Source organism: Theobroma umbraticum, unplaced genomic scaffold, assembly GCF_002168275.2.
Source record: "Theobroma umbraticum cultivar Fairchild unplaced genomic scaffold, ASM216827v3 scaffold_12.1, whole genome shotgun sequence".
Lineage (NCBI taxonomy): Eukaryota > Viridiplantae > Streptophyta > Magnoliopsida > Malvales > Malvaceae > Theobroma > Theobroma umbraticum.
The window spans coordinates 2,646,922-2,667,785 of record NW_018397269.1 but is presented as its reverse complement, the minus strand read 5'-3'; the positions used below and the strand labels follow the sequence as shown (position 1 = coordinate 2,667,785).

The following is a 20,864-nucleotide window of genomic DNA, read 5'->3' as shown; positions in this document are numbered from 1 at the left end:
ATTCTTCCTGAATTGGCGAATCGTGTAACCATGATCATTCTTGAACACCAAATAAGTATCAAATCGTGTAACCATGATCATTCTCGAACACCAAATAAGTATCCGAACTATACCCATGCATGATCTACTAACCTACTTGCTGCAACACTCCACCTTCATACCGCAACCTTTTCTTGAACCCCAAGTACTATACAATTGACCATCAAGAATATGTTATTGACTTGCCTGAATCTTCACTCATTCACATATCAGTGTCAACGGAACAATTGATCCTTGAACCGTTTTGAGATTTCTTCTTTAACTTAGTGAAGCAAAGATCATCACCTAATTGAAGATTACACCCACCATATAAATCCCATATTTCCCAAGTTCTTTCTCTCCATACAAGTCAAAATCCTTGATTAGGTTTTTGATTAAGATGCAGCATGGACTTCCCAGGGACTTTGCTCAAGAGATGGGACATTAACGCAACATCAGAAGACGCAAACTTAAGTCATGAAATGCATATGATATAGCTCTTTCTTTTCTAATTATTGTTTTTGGCTCACATGTCCCATGTTCAGATATGCTATGTATACCTGCCTGCTACTATTAAATAATTAAACCAAGTTGGATAACTCTCTAGCACTGCTATTGTCAAATGTCAAACCTATCCCTACTGTACTCTATAGAAATCATAAACATTATCATTTATACAGTAACCACTAGAAGAAAAAATGTCCAAACAAAAAAAATTTATATCAAGACAATACCAATCTTATCAAATTAAACAACATAACATCAAGATCAAGATTCATGCTCGACCTAAAAATTGCTATCCCCGTAGTTCCATTTTCACATACTATTTGTCAGATGTATATATGAATGATCAAACTTGAATATAACCCTTTCAAAGCAGTACAATAACATCAAGGTAATGTGAGAAACAAAAGCAAGAGGGTCAATATCACATTCCCATCAATACTCTATTTTCCATAAGGAAGAGGAATGTGATCTTTCAACTGCATATCTTAATTCAGATGACTCATTCCCTGTAATTCTATGGGCAAAATACTTACACCTTAGCATAGACAGCAATACCCTATGCCTTGACTGTTTCCTCTTTAATACCTTGATGTACGCATTTAATCCAAGCCATACAACTTCTTCCTTCATCAGTTTCAGAACAGGAGACAAGCCTGAACCCAGACGACTAGAACCCATTCTTTTGCCGATCAGCCTCTGCATATACCTGAGATATGGCAGTATAATTGGCAAAAATAAAGTTAGAAGAGTAAATGTGATACTAATTATTAATAAACAATTTCTAAGGATACTTCTGATAGAGATGTTTAGCTTCAGGCAGCAAACATCCAGAAAATGAATAAAAATGATTTTAAGTGGACAATCTCTTAATGCACCAGCCAATTGCAAGATAACAAATATCTGAATCCATACCTGAAGGATCTTTCAATGATTTTCAAACAATATCTTCTTAAAGGTTTGAAAATGTCTGATATTTCAGAGACATAACGATGGAACTTCATTGCAGACAACAGAAAAGCTTGATAGATGTTCAATCTGACAACAGATGCGGAATTGATATTTAAATCAAAGAATAGGGGATGGCACCTAGGTCTCGTGAAGCCACACAGCTTCTTTTTTAGATAATTACCCGGTTTACCTTGCCAGCGGACAGTAAGAGTGGAACTTAAGTGGTTGTCCAAATACCTGTTAACAAGATTGAACTCATTCAGGAAAAACTTTAAAACGGTTCTGCTGTCTTTCCCTGGTTCTGTTGGGGATAATTAACAAGGAATAAAAAGGAACAGAGTTTTTTGGGAATGGATCAGGCCATAAGTTGTTCTTTATTTCATTTAATACATAATTTAGAATTATTTGGATGTCAAACCATAGGATATACCATTTGTGATGTTCAATGATGATTTACATAATAAAAAATGCACAAACTGAAAGCAATTTATGGTCAGGAACTGTAGCATCTAAAGTGGTGAGAGCTTTACATAAACATAGTGTTGTTTACTAATCCAGCAAAACAAGCATCAGGAAGGAAGCCAAAATCATTACTAACATTTCTAATAAAAACCATACAAGAAACTGACCTTGTATAATCACCCTGAATTTCTAAAGAGCAACAGTTTATGAGCAAACCACTCCATCGAAGAAATGAAGTTCCATCATCAACCACATAAATCCTATTTGATAAAAGCCCAGCTTGACGTTCGATGTCAAAATTTAGACAGAATTTTTCCTCATTCATGTAGCAGTTATAGTCTGGAAATCCTCGACGCAACATGGACAAGAAACCACTAGCTTGCTCTTTCGAAGTTGATATGAAAAGAAAATCATCAATAAATCTTAGAAGCAAATAAGTAGGGGGAAAGATAAGTGCATCCTCACTGGAATTCTGAGCATCTGAGGCATCAGAAAAAACATGTCTTGCGGATAAAACTTCAGCAGCAGGTTCAAAAGTTTTCTCAAGATATGGGAAGATCTCATGCTTTTCCATATACCCATAATATAATGAGCAAAGCAGAGATGACAGCATACTTCCTTGAGGTATCCCCATTCCTTGCAAGTAAAACTTCTTATCCAATTGAAGCACATTACGCTTTACATGCTCATATAGGTTAGAAAACAGCTCTTCCTTTTTAAGAAGCCTGCTGCACCCCTGAAACATTTTCCCAACCCAAGTCCCATATCAAAAAAATAAGGCTAGGCTAAGCTTTCTATACATTCATATATAGACACACATATACTTACATATTTATATATGCCTTTCAAAAAAACCTATATATGTATATACATATGTACAAACACACATGTGCACACACACACACACACTCACACTCACATACATACATGTGTGAGTGTGTGTTGTGTGTGTCTCAAGAATTTAATCATTATTTGTTAGCATTCCTTGTTCGCTGTTTTAGCCACCCTCCTTAGTCCCTTCCACAAGTAGTTTGATATAATACATTTTCCCATTTGACAGGTAATGGGAGAGATTTCACCACCAAAAAATTCAGCAAACAAGGAAAGCATAAATGAAATTAAAGAGCAAGAAAGGGGGAGGCCGGGTACCCTATAATCATTGGTGCATCAACAATTAGGTACCTTGTATAGCATCATTTAAGAGGTTCAGCAGGTCTCCAGAAGTAATAATATAGAAAACTGTCAAGCAAACCATAGTTATAAGGCCAAGAGACTGTTGTCAAGCATCATTTTTTATGGCCTTATATAGGTAAAGAAGTTGTGTGTGCTACGCAGTCCTAATAAACCAGAAAGATAAAATGTGCTCAATTAGGTAGCAAGGAGTTTGCTGGTCCAACTGCATAGATAGGGAGGGCAGATGAGGAGAAATAGAGAATTAATATCAAAAAATTAAGATTTAATTAAATTTGAATAACACCATTTAAGACTTCTCATGTGTAAGACCAATACTAATAAGTAAAACAGATGGACACATGTGAATAACAAATATGGCACAAAAAAAAAAAAGAAAAAGAGGTGAAAAGGAAATTGTGTCTCCATACATATTAAGTATCTTACCTAAAATCAATTCATAATTGCTGAAAGGGATAAACTTAGATATAAAAGCCACGACCACAAACTTAATCAATGAGAAATCACACCATTTAACAAATCATAAATAATATTACATTGCTATTGAGCCCATAAAATACAAGAATAATATAATAAGTCCCTACATTATACAATTTCTCTATCCAGATCATCTTCCCTGGCATACAGTCTATATAGCATACCCAAGTTCTAACTTTCTCAACAGATTTTCATGACCTCAATAATTTTAAAAGTATTTGGTTATTTTTTCATACAGTTTAAAACCCAGGTCTATCTCCAATTCTAACTCAATGCCTTGCCACTTCAACTACAATTCCTTTTGATATAAAACAGAATAAATAGAAATGAAGGAAATACATTAATGAGCTAAAAGCAATTCAGAGGGCCAGACCAAAGTTGTCTACTTTTTCTGACAGAAAAGCTTGTCTGCCATAGCAGGCAAAGATTTCTAGCATAGCCAAGCTAGTACTAGTGAAGGTTCTGGCCCTAGCTTGGCCAAGTATGATTTATGACCCATATATTTGTTTATTAATCTCCTTTTTCCACTTTCCTTCTCTAAATGAAAAAGAGAGTAAACCATAAGTACCTGTCATTTCTTTCTAAAACTTTTTTGAGCTCAACCTACATGCCCTTTGTACCAAAGGCAAGTTAAAATAATGTCATGGTATCTTCTCAAGCCACTAATGGTAACTGATATTGCATTATACACCTCTTTTAAAATTAATCATACATTTGCAGGACGGATTACTGTTTCCCACTCCAGAGTGGCAAGTGCCAAGGACAGATTCAGATTTGACATGACTTGAGTATGCAAAACTAAAAACCATGAACTGGAAATAAATAAATAAAAAGGAATTCTACATGCATTTCAGAGTAAAACAAAGTTACAAGATACCAAGGAAGCTGCTCAAAGCAGCAAAATCAGCAACTGCATGAAGAGAAGAAAAACAACAAAAGGTTGATCTACAACAGTATGGAAGGTGCTTGGCGAAATGAAACAGATCGCATTATATCTGAACTGGCAAGTGCATCAAGAATGAAACAGCAATTGAGGGAGGAGGAATATTGAAATACAGTTGACAATAACAATCAAAGGGTAACAAGAAAGCCGTGAGCAAATATGGACAGATGATAGCAGAAATCTTTTCTCTTTTCAATATACGGAGACCTAATCCAGCAGAAATAAAGGAGAAAAGATTCAACAGCAACAAAACATAAATGTTCCATCAAGAGCAACAAAAAACAGGTTACCTGATTAACAAGAATGCTAGACAATGAGCGAACTGGGACAGAAGACATTAAGTTTGAACCCGTGTTGACAGTCTCATCAACCAACATGAGATTCTCATAATCCCATAAACATCTGCTTGAACAGCCAACTTGACGAATTTGCTGTAAATGATATTCATCTTTCGTAATGACATCTTCCATTATGCTAAGCAGCTTATCCTGATCAATAGAATCAAAAGCCTTTGAAACATCAGCAACCACAACAAATAGACCAGGCACAGTTGTTGATACATTCTTTAGAGTGGTTAGAAATGGACATAACTTTCTATAGACATCATTATAATCAAAAACCGATGACCCCAACTTCTCTGGTTCTTTCAACAGCAAACCTTTTAGAACTGCATGTGTACCACGAAGAACAGAGTTAACAGATTTAAAACGTTTGGACTTAACTTTCCTAGAACATGCTTTTAAACTTCTGTGCATCCAAGAACATCTATGTTTTGAACAGGATCCTCCGTCCAGCATTCTTGAGGATGCTTTAAGATTTGCCAGCATTCTTGCTCCATTTTGTTTTGGACAAAGCCTCAACCTTGAGAAACCAAATGGTCTTTTGTCTATTATAGCCCTAACAGCAGCCTCATCCAATTCAAGATAGCTCCGATCTTTCAAGCAAGTGATGGCATGATCTGTAAACTTCTCCCAAACTGGCTTGCGATAATAAAAAACATCTTGTTTCCCATGCTCACTTTCAGTGACATAGAAGTTGGCTTGCACCAATGGCACCACTAGAGAAGAAAAGAACCAAAAAATCCAGTTGACAAATAGTTTATGCTTAATATCATGTATACTAAAACCTGCTTCACTGAATTTCTTCTGCCCTGTGCCATTCTTTGGCACCTGTCCATTCAAGCAGCATGAAGTATGGTTATTCGATAAAAAGGGGAAATCAGAGCGTTTTAACTGATGCATGCACTGCTTCATAGAGAACTTCTCAAATCTTCGCAGCCGAATAAATTTGGAAATATTTCTCCTTAGTATTCTCCAGTTAAAAGGAGTTCCCAGCAAATCTGGAGGAACTATACTTCTACAAACAGCCCATATAAACGCCCCTACCTGACTTTGTAAACAATAAGGCTTGGTCGACTCAAGCTGTGCACTATCAGCTTCCAGAATTTTGTTGTATTCTTTGGCACCAACGCCATGAGATTCCTTGAGCACTCCTTTGTCCAATACATTGCTCTGAAATAGAAAAACTTCGAAATCACATTTTAGAAACATCTTGCATACACTCTTACATTCACATCTAGAAAAAGAGAAAAAGAAAATTTTGTACTACCATAAACACCAGCTGTTTGCAAATTCATCTAAAAATAGTGCAAACACCATAAAATTTGGACATTTGCACAATCTTCCAACATAGCATCATTACAGGTAAGGCTTGAAAATAGAAAAGACAACTAGCAAAACATACACCTAAGCATTTCAGAGGATGGCTCTTGCAGCTTCAAAAACCTTATATGAGTCTCACAAGTAAAACTAACCTCAACTATTGTGCTCGATTTTCCCATAGCCTTTTCATTGAAAGAAGATAGTGGACAATACTTCTCCAACAATTTCAAAGACTTGCAACGTCTACTTCTGCGTATAAGCATCTTCAGCAACTTAAGAAACGAGTGATACCTGGTGAACCAAAAATACAAAAAGCATTTTATAAAATAGCTTTATTGCGTAAATTATGGTCTAAATACAATTTTTAACATTATTTAATATATTTATATAGGTTTAACATTTTAAGATTAAAAACTGAACATTACAAATATATAATGACCATAATTTTCGTCTTAAACTTTTTTGAGCTAATTGACAAGGACCACACAGGTTTGAATACAATGTGTGTGTGTGTGTATACAAAGGACTTCAAAGATCTCTTTGACTGCTATAAGAGCATTCCATTTACCTTAGCCCTCTCTGCAGCGTTAGTATACCTAGTCAACAGACCTATTTGTATATAATTGGAACAATTTCTAGCATTGTTGATCAATTCCATTGTAAACATACCTATCATATAGGCTTTGCACAATGAGAACACATGCTCCACAGCATGTAAAATAAGATAGTGAATTACAAAGCCAACAACTAACCAGCTTAAGCAATACCCTAAAGATGCTTCTGCCAAATCACTCCCTCCATTAAAAATACCACAAAATTAATAGAACATCGCAACCCTAGAGTAACAAATCTGCAGGATGCAACTTACAGGCAAGAAGATCCAACGAGACAAAAGTCACTGTCATGGGAGCATGGCGCTGATTGACCACTTACATTTGCATCAGACAAACAAAAGATATTCTCCATGAGACGCTTTGAACTTGAAAAATTTGGCACTAAGGTATTTAGTAAATCTATATATTATTAAGGTGACCAAATCCATAAAGCCAAAGAGGGGCAAAATTACCTAATAACATTATAAATATGAAGTCACAACTGTATGACAATGGCTACCTTACACAAAATTGAAGAAAAAAAACCACATGCACTACCTTTTGAAACCTATTAAAGGATACGTTCTTGTGGAAGAACGGATGAAGAACATTCCAAATTATAGAACATAGATTGCCTGTTAATCTCTTTCCAATGGGAGAATAATTGGGGAGGTTTTAGCATCAAATAACAAGAACATTGAACTGGCATCTGCATAACAAAATAAAAGAAACTGTGAAGGCAATATGCAAATGTCAATCAAGGCAATGACAAGAGATCACAAATTTTGCAATTTGAGTTTCTAAACTTCTCATCCACTTGTATTAACCCAAGTACTAAAAGATATGAAACAGAACTGACAAGAAAACTTCCTTGCTTGCTTACACCTGCTCTTGTGTTTTCTTAAATGCCACATTTGATTTTTCACAAGTCTAAAGTGTCATTAATTTAATGTTGGAGGGCACTGAAGTCCTTTTCAATCAAGTAAAGAAAGCACAACTAAAATCCGTGATCTGCAACAGCTACTACATCTTTTCCTCTACAAAAACTTGTTATGTTTCAGGTAGTATCTAAAGTTTTGCTCAAACCCAAACACTAAGATTTCTTTCCAAATAAAATATACTAGCATTAATGCATCTCTCTCTTACAAACATCGTATACACTACACGACATGGCATGATTTTACAAATAAAATATACTTGCATTAATCAAACATTATGCAGGAAAATATAGTTATTGGGTTCTTAGAATAAACAACTACTGAAGAAAATTACCTGACTTATGTTGGAGGGGGACTTGAGATTCCCAGGTAAGCAACTTTCATCAGAAAAAATGGTTCTGGAGATGGTCTCATGTCTGCATTCTGGAATATTTAGTTGTCTGTGCCTCTTCTGGCGTTTCCAATCAAAAGGTCTATAAAACTTTTTATGCTTTTCTGCAGTCTGACTTGACCTTCTTTGAAGTTCTCCATTTGAAGACTTAGCAACAGCTTCTTGCATTCTGGAACCAGCAAAATCAATGTCATAACTGGGAAGGGAACTACATTGCTGCCTCTTTGACACTGAAATGCTATTATCAGTTCCCTTCCTTTTCTTTCCAGCTCCTGAGAAAATTTTCCAACGTAAGGACCATTCAATCAAAATTTAGCAGGTGAGACAACACAAACAGGCAACAAGGCAAAAAAAAATGGAAGAAGAAAAGAAAAGAAAATGAAAGGGACAAAAAGTGGCACAAGAGAGAAATATAAAACCTAATAGTACTACAAAAGATATCAAGTGAACAAAGGACTGATTAATTCCATTAAGTCGTTCATTTATCAAAGAACATCTCTGCTTATCAAATGATTGAACAAACGGATCCAACTGACCAAGATCAACGTGTGTCAACTAACATATCATGCTCGTTTGATGTGTCTACTAAAATCAATATTCAGGCAGTGATTGGAATAGCTAACTGGGTCTTTCTCCAGTGGCCTACATATTTTGATATAAAAATGTGGAACCAGGATTGTTCAAGAGAAAAGGTACAAGTCATAGAATCAACTTACAGCTCAAAGCATACAGAAACTTGAGAGATGAGGTACTCAATGCATCCTACTATAATTAGCTCACTTTAAAATGTCAATGCACATTCTTAGGGCCAGATGTGCTTAGGGCCAAACATCTGCCAGCAGACTGGACATCATAAGCAAACAGGTGGAAAATTAGTGCTATTTGATCATATCAAACAATTACCTGGCATGGATGAGGAACTAATTATAGGAACAAAATCTGAAAGCAGTGCATTATGGAAGGAAATTGTTATTTATCATTATGTAACCCTTTAAGAGTATTCTGCCATGCTTAATTACTCCAAAAATGATAAGAACTAATCCAAAGTGCAAACATAGTATTCACAATATTACTTTTAATAAATTATAACAATTGTTTTATTTTCTATCAAGTAACAATACTTATCCGGCTAACGGATTAGCTACAACCACATTGTTGTTTAATAGATTGGAACATTCTTCAAGTTCATCTTTCCAGTAATGTGTATGTGTTCCTGGACCTCATAATGTTGTTCTGACTGGAAGTACACCATAGAATTAGTATTTAATAAATTTTAATGACTATATTATCTTTCTATCAAGCAACACTATTTATAGTATATGTTCTGATTGCAGGTGACAGTCACATTGGCGTTTGATATTTAGAACAAATTCTGATACATCCCTCAAGTAATGTATATGAGTTTCAGAATCCCATAATGCTGTTCTGATTGGGAGAATTCATTGATCCATATGATAGGTAGGCAAGGACCACTTGCCATAAGATTAGTTTTAATTGAAGAAACCTAATGAAACTTAGCAGAGGAATTCAAACAAAAACAGAGATTAATGTTGTAAACAAAAGTCAATAAAAGTGGTATTTTATAACTATCTATGTGCACAAACACACACAATATGTTCAGCTTTTGTATACCAGATTTCGGTTTTGTTTCATTGTTTGACAACTTCTTGCATAACTTATTGATAGGAGAACCTGCAACTTGAAGGTGTTTCTTGTGAGAAAGGGGCAAAAATATTGATGTATGCCATAGTAGATAAACCATGCACTCATCCCCAACCTGCCATATTCAGGAATTGTACAGAGTGCATAAAATTATTATACCAAGAGCACAACTACTTGACAGATGGAATAACAATTTCTAAGCCTCAACATACCCTTTCAAGTAGAATATCCCAAGCTGAAGACGTTAAAAGCTCTACAATCATGCTTGATCTTGCAAGCTGTTATGTCAATACAAAAGGTTTGCCACAAACAATTATGGAGGAAAAATAGAAAGAAAACCTTAAGCAAAATATTACCACAAGCATATGTCAAATCCTTATAGCCTAGCATGCTCCAATCAAGAATCCACATACTGGTTTAATAGCACTACAACAAGTTATGGTAACAAGAGATAATAATGCAAATAAATACATGATAAGAACACTGCAACTATAACTTTCATTCCTGGTAAAGAACTTACTTAAACTATGGTTTCCAAAAATATTTATTCTAATCTCTCACCAAGAGTACAAGCACTTGTCTAATGCTTATAATGCTTCATTTAAAAAGTAGTTTGAATGGAAAAATTGAAGTAATCAAGGACTGCAATTACTTGGTTAATATAGTCATCACTCTTCAAAATGAGAATGTTCTATATGAAAATGATAAAGGAACTGTAAACAACTTAACGCCATGATTGGGTTGAACAGGAGAAATGAAGGGTTCGGATGCTTGTGTATTGCAAAAATCTAAGAGGAAGGAGAAAGGGGAAGGGAAGAAAGAATCAATCACATAGTTTTACAATATTACCCTGGAAGGAAAGACTTCCCTTTCTCTCCCATTCCCTCAATTTCGAGGCATCGAAACAATAAAGGACTTCAAATGGGAGAAAGGAAAAGATCAAGGTTCCCCTCCCTCCGCCCTCTTCCTTCTAATGATCCATCCAAACAAAAGAATAACCTCCATCCAAACAACATGAAGATATACCAACAAGAGAAGCAGCCAAAAGAAAGCACCTGCCTTGTTGTAACCAGTGCATATTAAATTACAAGGCTTGGGTCTTTGAAATAACATCATCTCAATAACCCTTCCCACAATCTGAAACCAAAAACAAAAACAACCAAAAGAATCCGTTAAAAGGGCTTTTCATTTAAGAAACAAAGAAAGGGGAAGAAAAAGAAAACATTTTTGAACCACACCCAGACCTGTTTTTGAGACCAATGTCGATCAGGATTAAACTCAAGGAAAGGAGCATCGTCATTAACGACGACAAAGCAATCATGGAGAAGCTTCTTATAATCCAAAGGGTCATCGGGTCGAAGGAGAAAAGAAATGGGATCTTCACAGCATTGAAGACAAGAACGGCCTTGGCAACGGCAAGTAATTGGAAAAGGCTGAGAAGGAGGAGGAGGGATTATACAAGTAATAGTGGTGGCAAGGTTCCTTGCTTTCTCATTGAAGATCCTCCACAAAATCTTTGGTACCTTCCAGCTCCGTTTCTTCTTCCTCGCCATTTCTTCCGTTGAGTCTGGAGAGCAGGGAAGAGAGTGAGTGGTATTCCCTTGTCTCTTCTTACGAGGTTGTTTTGCTTAACTGGATACCAAAACTTTGATTTTTTTCTCTTTCCCGCGCTCTGCATCGACAGTACAGTCCCATTGATAGTACGGTCATGAGCTTTTTACAGTGTACTATTCTTTATCAAAATATCGAATTTAATTCATTTATTTATTAGAATTCCTTTAAATTACTTCTTTATTTTTTAAAATTTTATTACTATTTTTTTTTTTGTAAAAATTGCTAATGTGTCATTCACCATGTTAATATAACTTTCATTAGTGATAGCGCGTCATTGACAAATCTTATATTATAATTTTTATAAATCGAGTTCATATATTTTTAAAATTTATTTATATAAATTTAATTATTAATATCTTTAAATTTCTGTAGTTAAAGTTATTGACCCATTGATAATGATGTTAGCATATTGTTGATCAAGTTTTAGGTAGTATACATCCAACATATGAATTTAATTTCGATTTACGTCATGTCAACACCAGTTATCATTTTATATGAATTCTAGCAAATGATTAAATGTAACATTTTGGTAAAGTATAGATACTAAATTGATAATTTGATCTTTTATCTTCAAATAAGGTGATGAATAAAATTAGGGTTGTTGAGGAATTTTATTTCCAAATATAATTAAACTAGTTGATTGTGCACGCATTTTTACGGAATAAAATTTAATTCAATTTATTTAAATCATTATTACAATTTACTTTTAAAATACATATACTTTTTTACATGTACTAGTGTTTAGTTTTTATTTAAAATATTAATTGAGAAATTTTTATATTTGATGGTTTTGTAGTAAATTTTTAAAATTATAAAATTTTCAAAGAAAATATTTTAAAAAATAACATAAAAAAGAAGAAAGAATGAAAAAATATAAAAAAAATATAATGGTAAAAAGGTTTCACACTGTTCCATCTTTTTAAATATTTTTCATTCTCTTTACTAAATTGAAATCATTTTAGTCAAATTAAAAATTCAAATATCTAGATCAAATATTTATGTTCGTAAATGTTTTTTCAAAAATAATCTTCCTCAAAATAAAAATTTCCTCTTAGTTTTGGTTTGTTAATTTTCCTTTGTGTACTTTCATGTATAACATTCTACTTGATCATTGTGCTCAATGCCCTCTTTTTCTAAGATTCCTTATTTGTTTTCTTTTGAAGTGCTTAACATGACATTCTTCTTTGCTTACTCTGTTCAATTTGACGTTGTCTTTGTATAAAATAGACTCTTCTAATACTACTTTATCTTAAAATTATTATTTTCTCCTTAAAAGATTACCTTGATAAAATGTATAATACCCACATTTATAAACTTTTTAAAATCTCATATTTACGTGGGATTGAAGTACGTATTTACTTCTGTTGAAGTACTTAACATGACATTTGCATTCTGTTCATTTGATTATCGATATATTATTTTTGAATTAAATCGATTAAATTAAATTTTTAATCCGATGAAATTAAAGAATCACGTAATTAATTATAAATTCAAGAAAAGATTATGTCACTAAATCATGGCGCTTAACCTCCTAACATAAACAAGGGTGGAGTAAAAGACTTAACTTACAAGCACTTACAAGTGATGGAATAAGTAAGCAATGTTACAAGGACAAACAGTGCCCAAATTCTGTAACACATGCTGAAATGTCTATGGACAAGGCTTCTCACCCAACCTCACAAGCACAACCCATTTTCGATAAAGCTTGGGGTTTAGACTTCATCAGCCCCAATCTTGACCTAAACCAACTCCAAAATATTTCTTTTACACTGAGGAGATGAATACACACATGTGGAGCTAGGCTAGATCATTTTCTATTCCCAAATTAAACATGTCGATCCCTAAGTTACCTTTAGGACTTAGGAGAGACTCCAATGACTAAGAAACTGAAACCCCAATTTTGAAATCTTGAGTTTAAACCTTAGAAAGATAGAGTTTAGGCTTATATAATGAGATACAATTGCCTCTCATTGTGAAGTCAAACCTTGGGAAGAAGAGGGGATGTTTTATATAACAGGCAAGGGTAATACTAAACTCAAGACGGGTATTAAAATCTTATTCAAATATCAAACCCTTAGTATCAAAAATCTCATTTGAATACCTAACCTTACATTATCAAGGTGCATATGTCACGAGGAAAGTGCTTCTATTCCAAATCGAACAAGAACGGGAAGTCCTGAGCTCCTTACAAGCGGGTGTGCTGCACACCCTCATAAACGTGTTTATGGGGAAGAGAGTAATAATCCTGTGACAAGTGATATCAAAGCAAGCTGGACCTCATCCGACTCACGCCGAGCGCCCCAACGAATCGGGGTAGACAGAGTGACCGACGGCAACGAAGACGTTGCCGTAATCAGATGGAAAAAAGTATCACGAGGACAATACCTCTATCCCATATCGGACAAGAACAGGTGATCCTAGGCTCCTTATAAATAAGTGTGCTACACACCCCCATAAACGCATTTATAAGAGAGAGAGTAATGACCCCGTGACACATACACTGGGTACCCGTATACATCCCTAACAATGGGATAAAGTTTCCTCTCACTCGTGAAGCCTAAAATCACATGTACCCAAATCTAGAGTTGATGGTTTGATGTAGTCCATATAAATGAAAAAAAAAAAAAAAGGGAAAACCACCTGCTCACAATGAAGATTTGATGAGTAGTCCATACTTAGTCAAGCTGAGAGCTGAAGAGTGATTGCAACTAACCAAAACTTGATAGGGTATAAAGTACTCCACTTATCAGAAAAAGATTCACTCCCAAATGGTTTATACTGGTACAACAGTAACAAGAAAAGAGAAAATATAACATTAAAAAAGAAATTTCAAAAACAATAAGAAAAAAAACGGATATCCGACCTGAAGCACACAATCTCAGAAACCAAATTAGCTACTACTAGATCCATCACATATCACTAACAAACACCATTCTTAGGTTGTTAGCTCCATTATAGCAGAAACAATGTCCCCATCTGCAGCCTTGAGTGCCTTGACAGCCTTCGACCTGGAGACTCCTGCTTGTGTCATCACCAACTCAATGTCCTTGGGCTCAACTCCGGTCTCATCTACTTCTTCGTCATCCTGGGCCATGGTTGATGACTCAGGTTTGGAGATCACATGGCTGAGATCGGGAGCCTTAAATTGCTCAGCAGCCTGAGTCTGCAGTTGTGAGCTCAAGTCCTCAATCTTAGCCTCTCCAAACACCACATAGGTATCTGATGTTGGGCTCTTGAAGACATCCGGTTTTGAAATGACAAATAATATCTGAATTCAACAGTGAAATCAGTTATCAAAGTAAACACTAATAAGCAAGGCAGAGAAGAGAAGTAATGAACGATTAAAAATATAGAAAGGGGACTAACATTCTTGCTCTTCTTGACAGTGACACGGCTAACACCTGGAATGGGTTTCATCCCTAGCTTCAACATGGCTTTGCGACTCTTCTTCTCACTTCTGCTTTGCTTTGACCTACCACTTCCATCTCCATCATGGTGTCCTGAAAATATTTACAATAGAAAAAATTGAATCTCTTAAAGACCAGTAGGAAATAAAAATTCCCAGCCATCATTGAATCGCTCATTTGTCTAAAGTATACTTCTCCAATTAACATTTCTCATCATTCCCCAGATGTGAAATCATGCACCCAGTGATCCATGTTTCATAAAGCAATAAATGAATTTAGCAAGCCAATAAGCAAGGACTTTATGCATTGACAATAATCTTTTCATAGATGAACACGAGACAGTATCCTAAACCATCAAAATAACCATTGGCCAAGACCCTACATCTAGACAAGGAGAAAAAATCTGGACTTGGCAGATTTCTGGGTTTTCATAGCACCAAATCTCTAACACAACCTAATGGAGAGCCAAAGTAGGAGTGCAATCCAAGTCAAAAACAGTATAAAGCTTGCTCTCAAGCTCCCCTACAAATTCAAGGTTCAGAAACCCAACCAGTACTAAAATTCTTGAACTGGGCATGACTGACTAGTTGAACTACTCGAGCTCTACTTGACCTGGCAGTCAAATTCGAGCATATCCCAAAAAACCCAAAATCGAGCTCGAGCGCCTAGCGAACCAGCTTGATTCGCTAATCCATGCATCTTAAAAAAATTTAACCATATCTCCATTCATATAAACAAACACAATTAACCAAAGAATACACCATTATTGAAAACATTTCAGCCCAAATCTAAAGATTTAAGAAATGAACAAGAATATGAAGATTCACCTTCGGCATCATCCTCATCCTTCTCATCATCGTCATCGTCGTCCTCGTCCTCATCATCATCTTCAACCACGGGCTGTTCAGGTTGTTCCGACTGCAAACGAAAATTTCAAAAAAAATCAATAAAAAAAAGGAAAATATCATTATTTTAGGAACTAAAAAAGGGGAAAAACAGAAGAATTACATCAATTTTCTGTTGATCGAGATGAGCGGCGAGGATCTCTTCGATCTCTTTGTCGGTCTGAGCAGTCATTTTTGGTCAAGAGGCAGAAGCAGAAGCCAAAAATTAAAAAAAAAAAAATCGTACAAGCTACAAGACCAAAAAACCCTAAAACCCACGAAATGAAGCTTCTTTAATAAAGCAGTGCTGATTTACTGTTAAATTACAACTTTGACACTCTAAATTAGTGATGCTTACCCATTTGAACTTGCTTTTCGGGCTTTCTTACCTGTGAGCCCAACGCTTATTAGGAAACTTGAAAATCACTCCTTTTAATTGAAACTACAAAAAGGCCCATGCCTTGCGCTGGGGGTGGTGTACCTGTGTTTTATGCCCAAAGAAGGGTTTCATGATAGCTGTACAATTATAACTCCCCTTTATCGACATACTCTTAATTTCAAGCAAGATCGATAAATATGGCTAGCAATTAGATCAAACTGAATGATCTAGCATTCACATGCTATGTTCAACAATATGAAAGGTAATAACAATAGTATTTATCATTCTTTACACTCATTCCCACTTTAATAACAAAATGTATTCCTCAACCTAGTTTGTTAATATATAATCAGTATTCTAAGTATATATAAAATCAAGATGATTTGTCAATATATTGTCTCATTCTAAATATATACAAAATTTATGATCTAAATGGTCTACATAGCATGTGCCTTGATGCAAAAAAAATAAGGCATTGCAACATGTGGTTGGCAATCTAAATTTAGTGGCTAGTTAGTAAGCACATGTGGGTAAAAAGTTTTGGTGGGCGATTCTTCTCCCTAGCTTGTGTTGGCGTGTTTTTGAGGCGTGCGGGCTAGGAAAAGCTCTCTGACTACTTGGCTGCTTATTGGTGATGCTGGAGGTTCTTGGTTGTGTTCTTTAGATGTTGGTGGAGTTGTTGCTGGTACAATTGTCCTGCTAAGAGTGAGAGTTGGCGATTGTTGGTCTTCCATTTCATTACAGTCAAAGATTTTGTAATTGGCAAAGCTTGCTTTCATTGCTCTTGAGGTTAAACCTATAACGAATGTCTTTGTTTGTTGGATCAAGGCTTTTATAATCCAGGTAAAGTCATTTGATTGATAGTCATGAGTGTTGCAAGCTTTGTAATTGTAGCACTCACTAATTTCTCTGTTGGCTTTTCAAATGCCACCAATTTTATTTGTCTAATAGGATCTTCCATAGTAAATTGTATGCAATATCTAAAAAAGTAAATTATTATTAGAAAGTAAAATCATTAGTGGATAAGACTATTGTTCTAGTTGAAGTAACACAGTGCTATTTGTATCTACAAACATGCTGTGAGACAACTTGCAAAGAACACATTACAGAGCATGAAAAGGATAAAAATGGTCTAAAGATTGAATGTAAAAATTTTATACCATGATGATAAAACAAACAAAATTTATATGAAACGCAAAATATCAAATTAGCAACTAAAATACGAAGGAATTCATTCTTATTCATGAAAAAATAAACTCTTTTATGAGTGATAAATAACATTCATCTCTAATTGAACATCTCACATGACATCATGCATCAAGTTATTTGCTGAAAATCAAAGGAAGAATTGTAGGAAAACACAACAATTTTTATTATTAACCTATAAATCATGTAGGAAAAACATAAATAATATAGAAAGGTAATATATATATATATATATATAGTAATATTAAAATAAAATATAATCTAGTAATATTTATAATAAAAAATTACAAAAAAAAGCATAAAAATGCTTTAAAGATTGAATGTAACAATTTTATGCTATGACAATACAACAAAGAATATTCACATGAGACAAATAACATCAAATCGATAGCTAAAATGTGAAGGAAGCAAAAATTACTTTATAGTTGGCAATGCTCTATTATGCTAATTATAATTGAAGAAGGAAATTGCAAACTACTGAAAATATTAAACAAAGAACAATAAATGATAGATAAATCAGGGGAAATTTCACTACATAGATCTGTACATGATTAAAAGGAAGTCCTAAGACAGTATAAATAAATTGGAATAGAAAGTTCATCAGTAAAATAACACTCATGACTTAATAACTGCCATTGAAATGATTGGTCCCTATTTTAGTTCTTTAAAGTAGACTGTCTTCAATTCTTTTTTGAACAAAAAAAAATATTAAAAATATTGAAAATACAATAAAAGAAACTCAAGTATACAAGAGTGGCAGATATGACTAGATTGGTTTCAATTGATATATAATCTGTGCTCTTTTTAACCTAATGTCATATTTGTATATTTCAATAGAAAGTTCATCCTTTTATTTTAATAAATAAAATATTTTATACATAGGTATATATATGTATGGAATAAATAACATTCAAGACTTAATAACAGCTATGGAAATGATTAGTTTTTATTTTAATTCTTTAAAGCATAACATTTTTTATTATTTTATGAACCAATGTTTAGCATGTGCCAAGTGTTTAACCGTAAACATGAGAATAAACTAAAGAAAGCATGACACCTACACCCAATTGTACACCCATACACATCATATTGATCACTAGACATAATAATGAGACATTTAATTTGAATTGATGTAACAATAATGACAATAAATGACTATGCATGTTGTTTTCCTCAAAACAGAACACTATATGAACCACAATATAATATATCAACCATTTTGTTTAAAGTAAGTAAACAAAAAATTAATTAGCATTTTCTTAAACATCAAAAGATCATAAAATCAAAGTCAATAATCAACATCCAATATCACATCTCTAGATAATAGCAAACAAATAAAGGCAAAAAAAAAATACAAAGCATATTTTGTAATTACATTCCAACCATTAAAAACACCATAAAAATTATATCAGATACACATATTCACATATCACCAACATTAGAGACACTTGTTTGTGACCCTCAAGCACTGTCAACACCATATTCAAATAGAACATTCACAGAATTCATTATTGAGGAAGCAAGGGTAATATATCTAGCAAAAGCAACAACTGAAGCAGGCCTCTTTGTAGATGAAGTAGATTTAACTGTTCAAGCACCACCACCATGTCCTCCAACAACACCACCATGTCTTAAAGTAGTAGTAGGTCTTCATTGAACACTAGTAAAAGGTCTTTTTGCAATTCTTGATGTAGACCCACCTGTAACTCTTGATGAGGACTTAGGAGTTTTTGATGAAGACTTAGTAACTCTTGATGAAGACTCAAATAAGGTATATTACTTCAATTTAAAATATAAAAATGTATTAGCTGCATATATTACAAGAAAACATACTTTTTCCAATGAAAAAAATTCCGTTGGAAATTTCTAACGGATAACGGATTTCCAACAGATTTCCAATGGAATTAGAATAGAAATTCTTGTAATTTTTTTTTTATAGATTTCCAATGGAAAAGGAATATTTCCGTTGGAAATCCGTTGGAGATTTTTTTTTGTGTCAACAAAAAATTTTCCCACTAAATTTTTCAACAAATTTCCATTGAAATTTTTCAATGAAAAATTATCCGTTGGAAATCCGTCTGAAAGTTTAAGGATCCAAAATAATTGAAAGTGCGCTAAAGTTTCCAATGGAAAGCTATTACCAACAGAAATTTTCCAACGGAACATTCCATTGGAAAATTCTGTTAGTATTACTATTTTTAAAATTTTAGACCTTAAAATATTTTAAACTGTTTATAAATTTTATTAATCCTTATAAAAATAGATATTAATAAAAGCAAATATATACATACTGAAGTTTATAATATTTAAAAATTTAAATATGTTTTTCTTTGCTTAATTTTTTACAATTTTGAAAACTTTATCGAATCATAAATTATAAATTAATAGTTTCAAATTCATTAATTTTATAACATGAAAAAATTGATAAAAAGAACAAAATAAATTTTTTAATTTTATAAAAATACATGATAAGATATAATAATAAATTAAACAAAAAATAAAAATACTTAATGTACGTTTTAATATTAATTAGTTAATATATATAAATTAATAAAATAGATATATAGTAAACTTATTAATATAATATATTTAAAATGTATTAGTTTATTATATCTATGTATACAAATTATAATCATAGCTATAGAATATATAAACCTGCAATATTCACAAAAAAAAATTGTATTAATATGAAACAATAAGTTATATTCTTTAATTGTTATAACTTTATAAGTTAATATATATATATATATATATGTATGTATATGAGATGTTAAAATATCTTACATATATATTAATATGTTTTATATGTAAGCTTATAGTAAATTTTATTTATATGATTATAGTTATTAATTTTATTAGTTATTATCATACTTTTTATAAAATTATATTAATAATTAATTATACAAACTTTGTAATATATATCAAAATATAACATATAATTTGTGTCATTAATATATATAATAAATTAAGTAATATAATATTATTTTTTACATTGATTAATATATAAAAAATTAATTTATTAATAAAATTTAAAATATTTAAATTTGTGTTACTATAAAAACTCAAACTTCTATCTAGATAAAAAATAAATTAAACTTTAACCAAGTCTACCCCCCATTCAAACTAATTTTAAAATTTTCCAACTTAATCTCAAAAGAAACCAAACCCATATAACTCAAATAGAAATACCTAACCATGTGTCTGTCTCACTTTCCCAAATCTCTCTACTTTGCTTCCCCTTCTTGTGCTGAGACTAGAGGCTGAAGCCCATTTGTTGGCTCACTCATCACTTTCCCAAAACTGTTTTGTTTTGCGACCTTTGCTGTGAATCTTTGCTTGCTGTGTTGTTCTTGAAAGATCTCTGTTTTGCTCCCTGCCAATATCTGCACTTCCTCTGTACAGATGCTCAACAAAGTCATCAAATAGAAGGTGGTGGTCCACAGGGTCCAAGATCAGCTTTGCCCTTTGGTGCAGATCTCGTTGCTAACCCTTTAAGAGTAACGCCTGTGAATATTGACAAGGATTTGCTGCATACTAATCTTGCTGTTTCATATGTGAAGGAGCCTGACCAAATTTTGTCAAG

The 20,864-nt window shown here is 33.4% G+C and overlaps 2 protein-coding genes across 3 annotated transcripts; both read right to left on the bottom strand.

The window, feature by feature from the left end:
• Positions 1 to 719: 719 nt before the first annotated feature.
• On the bottom strand, positions 720 to 11,403 carry TERT (telomerase reverse transcriptase). Of its 2 annotated transcripts, none has more exons than XM_021441182.2 (12): positions 11,036 to 11,403; positions 10,851 to 10,928; positions 10,004 to 10,069; positions 9,762 to 9,906; positions 8,073 to 8,401; positions 7,383 to 7,509; positions 7,076 to 7,220; positions 6,360 to 6,498; positions 4,837 to 6,057; positions 2,103 to 2,671; positions 1,438 to 1,710; positions 720 to 1,231 (listed from the first exon to the last, which is right to left on the bottom strand). In XM_021441182.2, exons 1-12 carry the CDS (start codon positions 11,342 to 11,344, stop codon positions 958 to 960), a joined length of 3,675 nt encoding a protein of 1,224 aa, XP_021296857.1. In that variant the 5' UTR covers positions 11,345 to 11,403; the 3' UTR covers positions 720 to 957. The 2 variants fall into 2 exon arrangements, with proteins under 2 accessions (XP_021296857.1, XP_021296858.1); XM_021441183.2 differs by lacking the exon at positions 720 to 1,231 and having other exon boundaries at positions 1,463 to 1,560; positions 1,664 to 1,710.
• Positions 11,404 to 14,148: 2,745 nt separating this feature from the next.
• Positions 14,149 to 15,982, bottom strand: LOC110425802 (Nascent polypeptide-associated complex (NAC), alpha subunit family protein). The gene is made up of 4 exons (XM_021440842.2): positions 15,821 to 15,982; positions 15,640 to 15,730; positions 14,772 to 14,905; positions 14,149 to 14,673 (listed from the first exon to the last, which is right to left on the bottom strand). Exons 1-4 carry the CDS (start codon positions 15,887 to 15,889, stop codon positions 14,341 to 14,343), a joined length of 627 nt encoding a protein of 208 aa, XP_021296517.1. The 5' UTR covers positions 15,890 to 15,982; the 3' UTR covers positions 14,149 to 14,340.
• Positions 15,983 to 20,864: the final 4,882 nt, after the last annotated feature.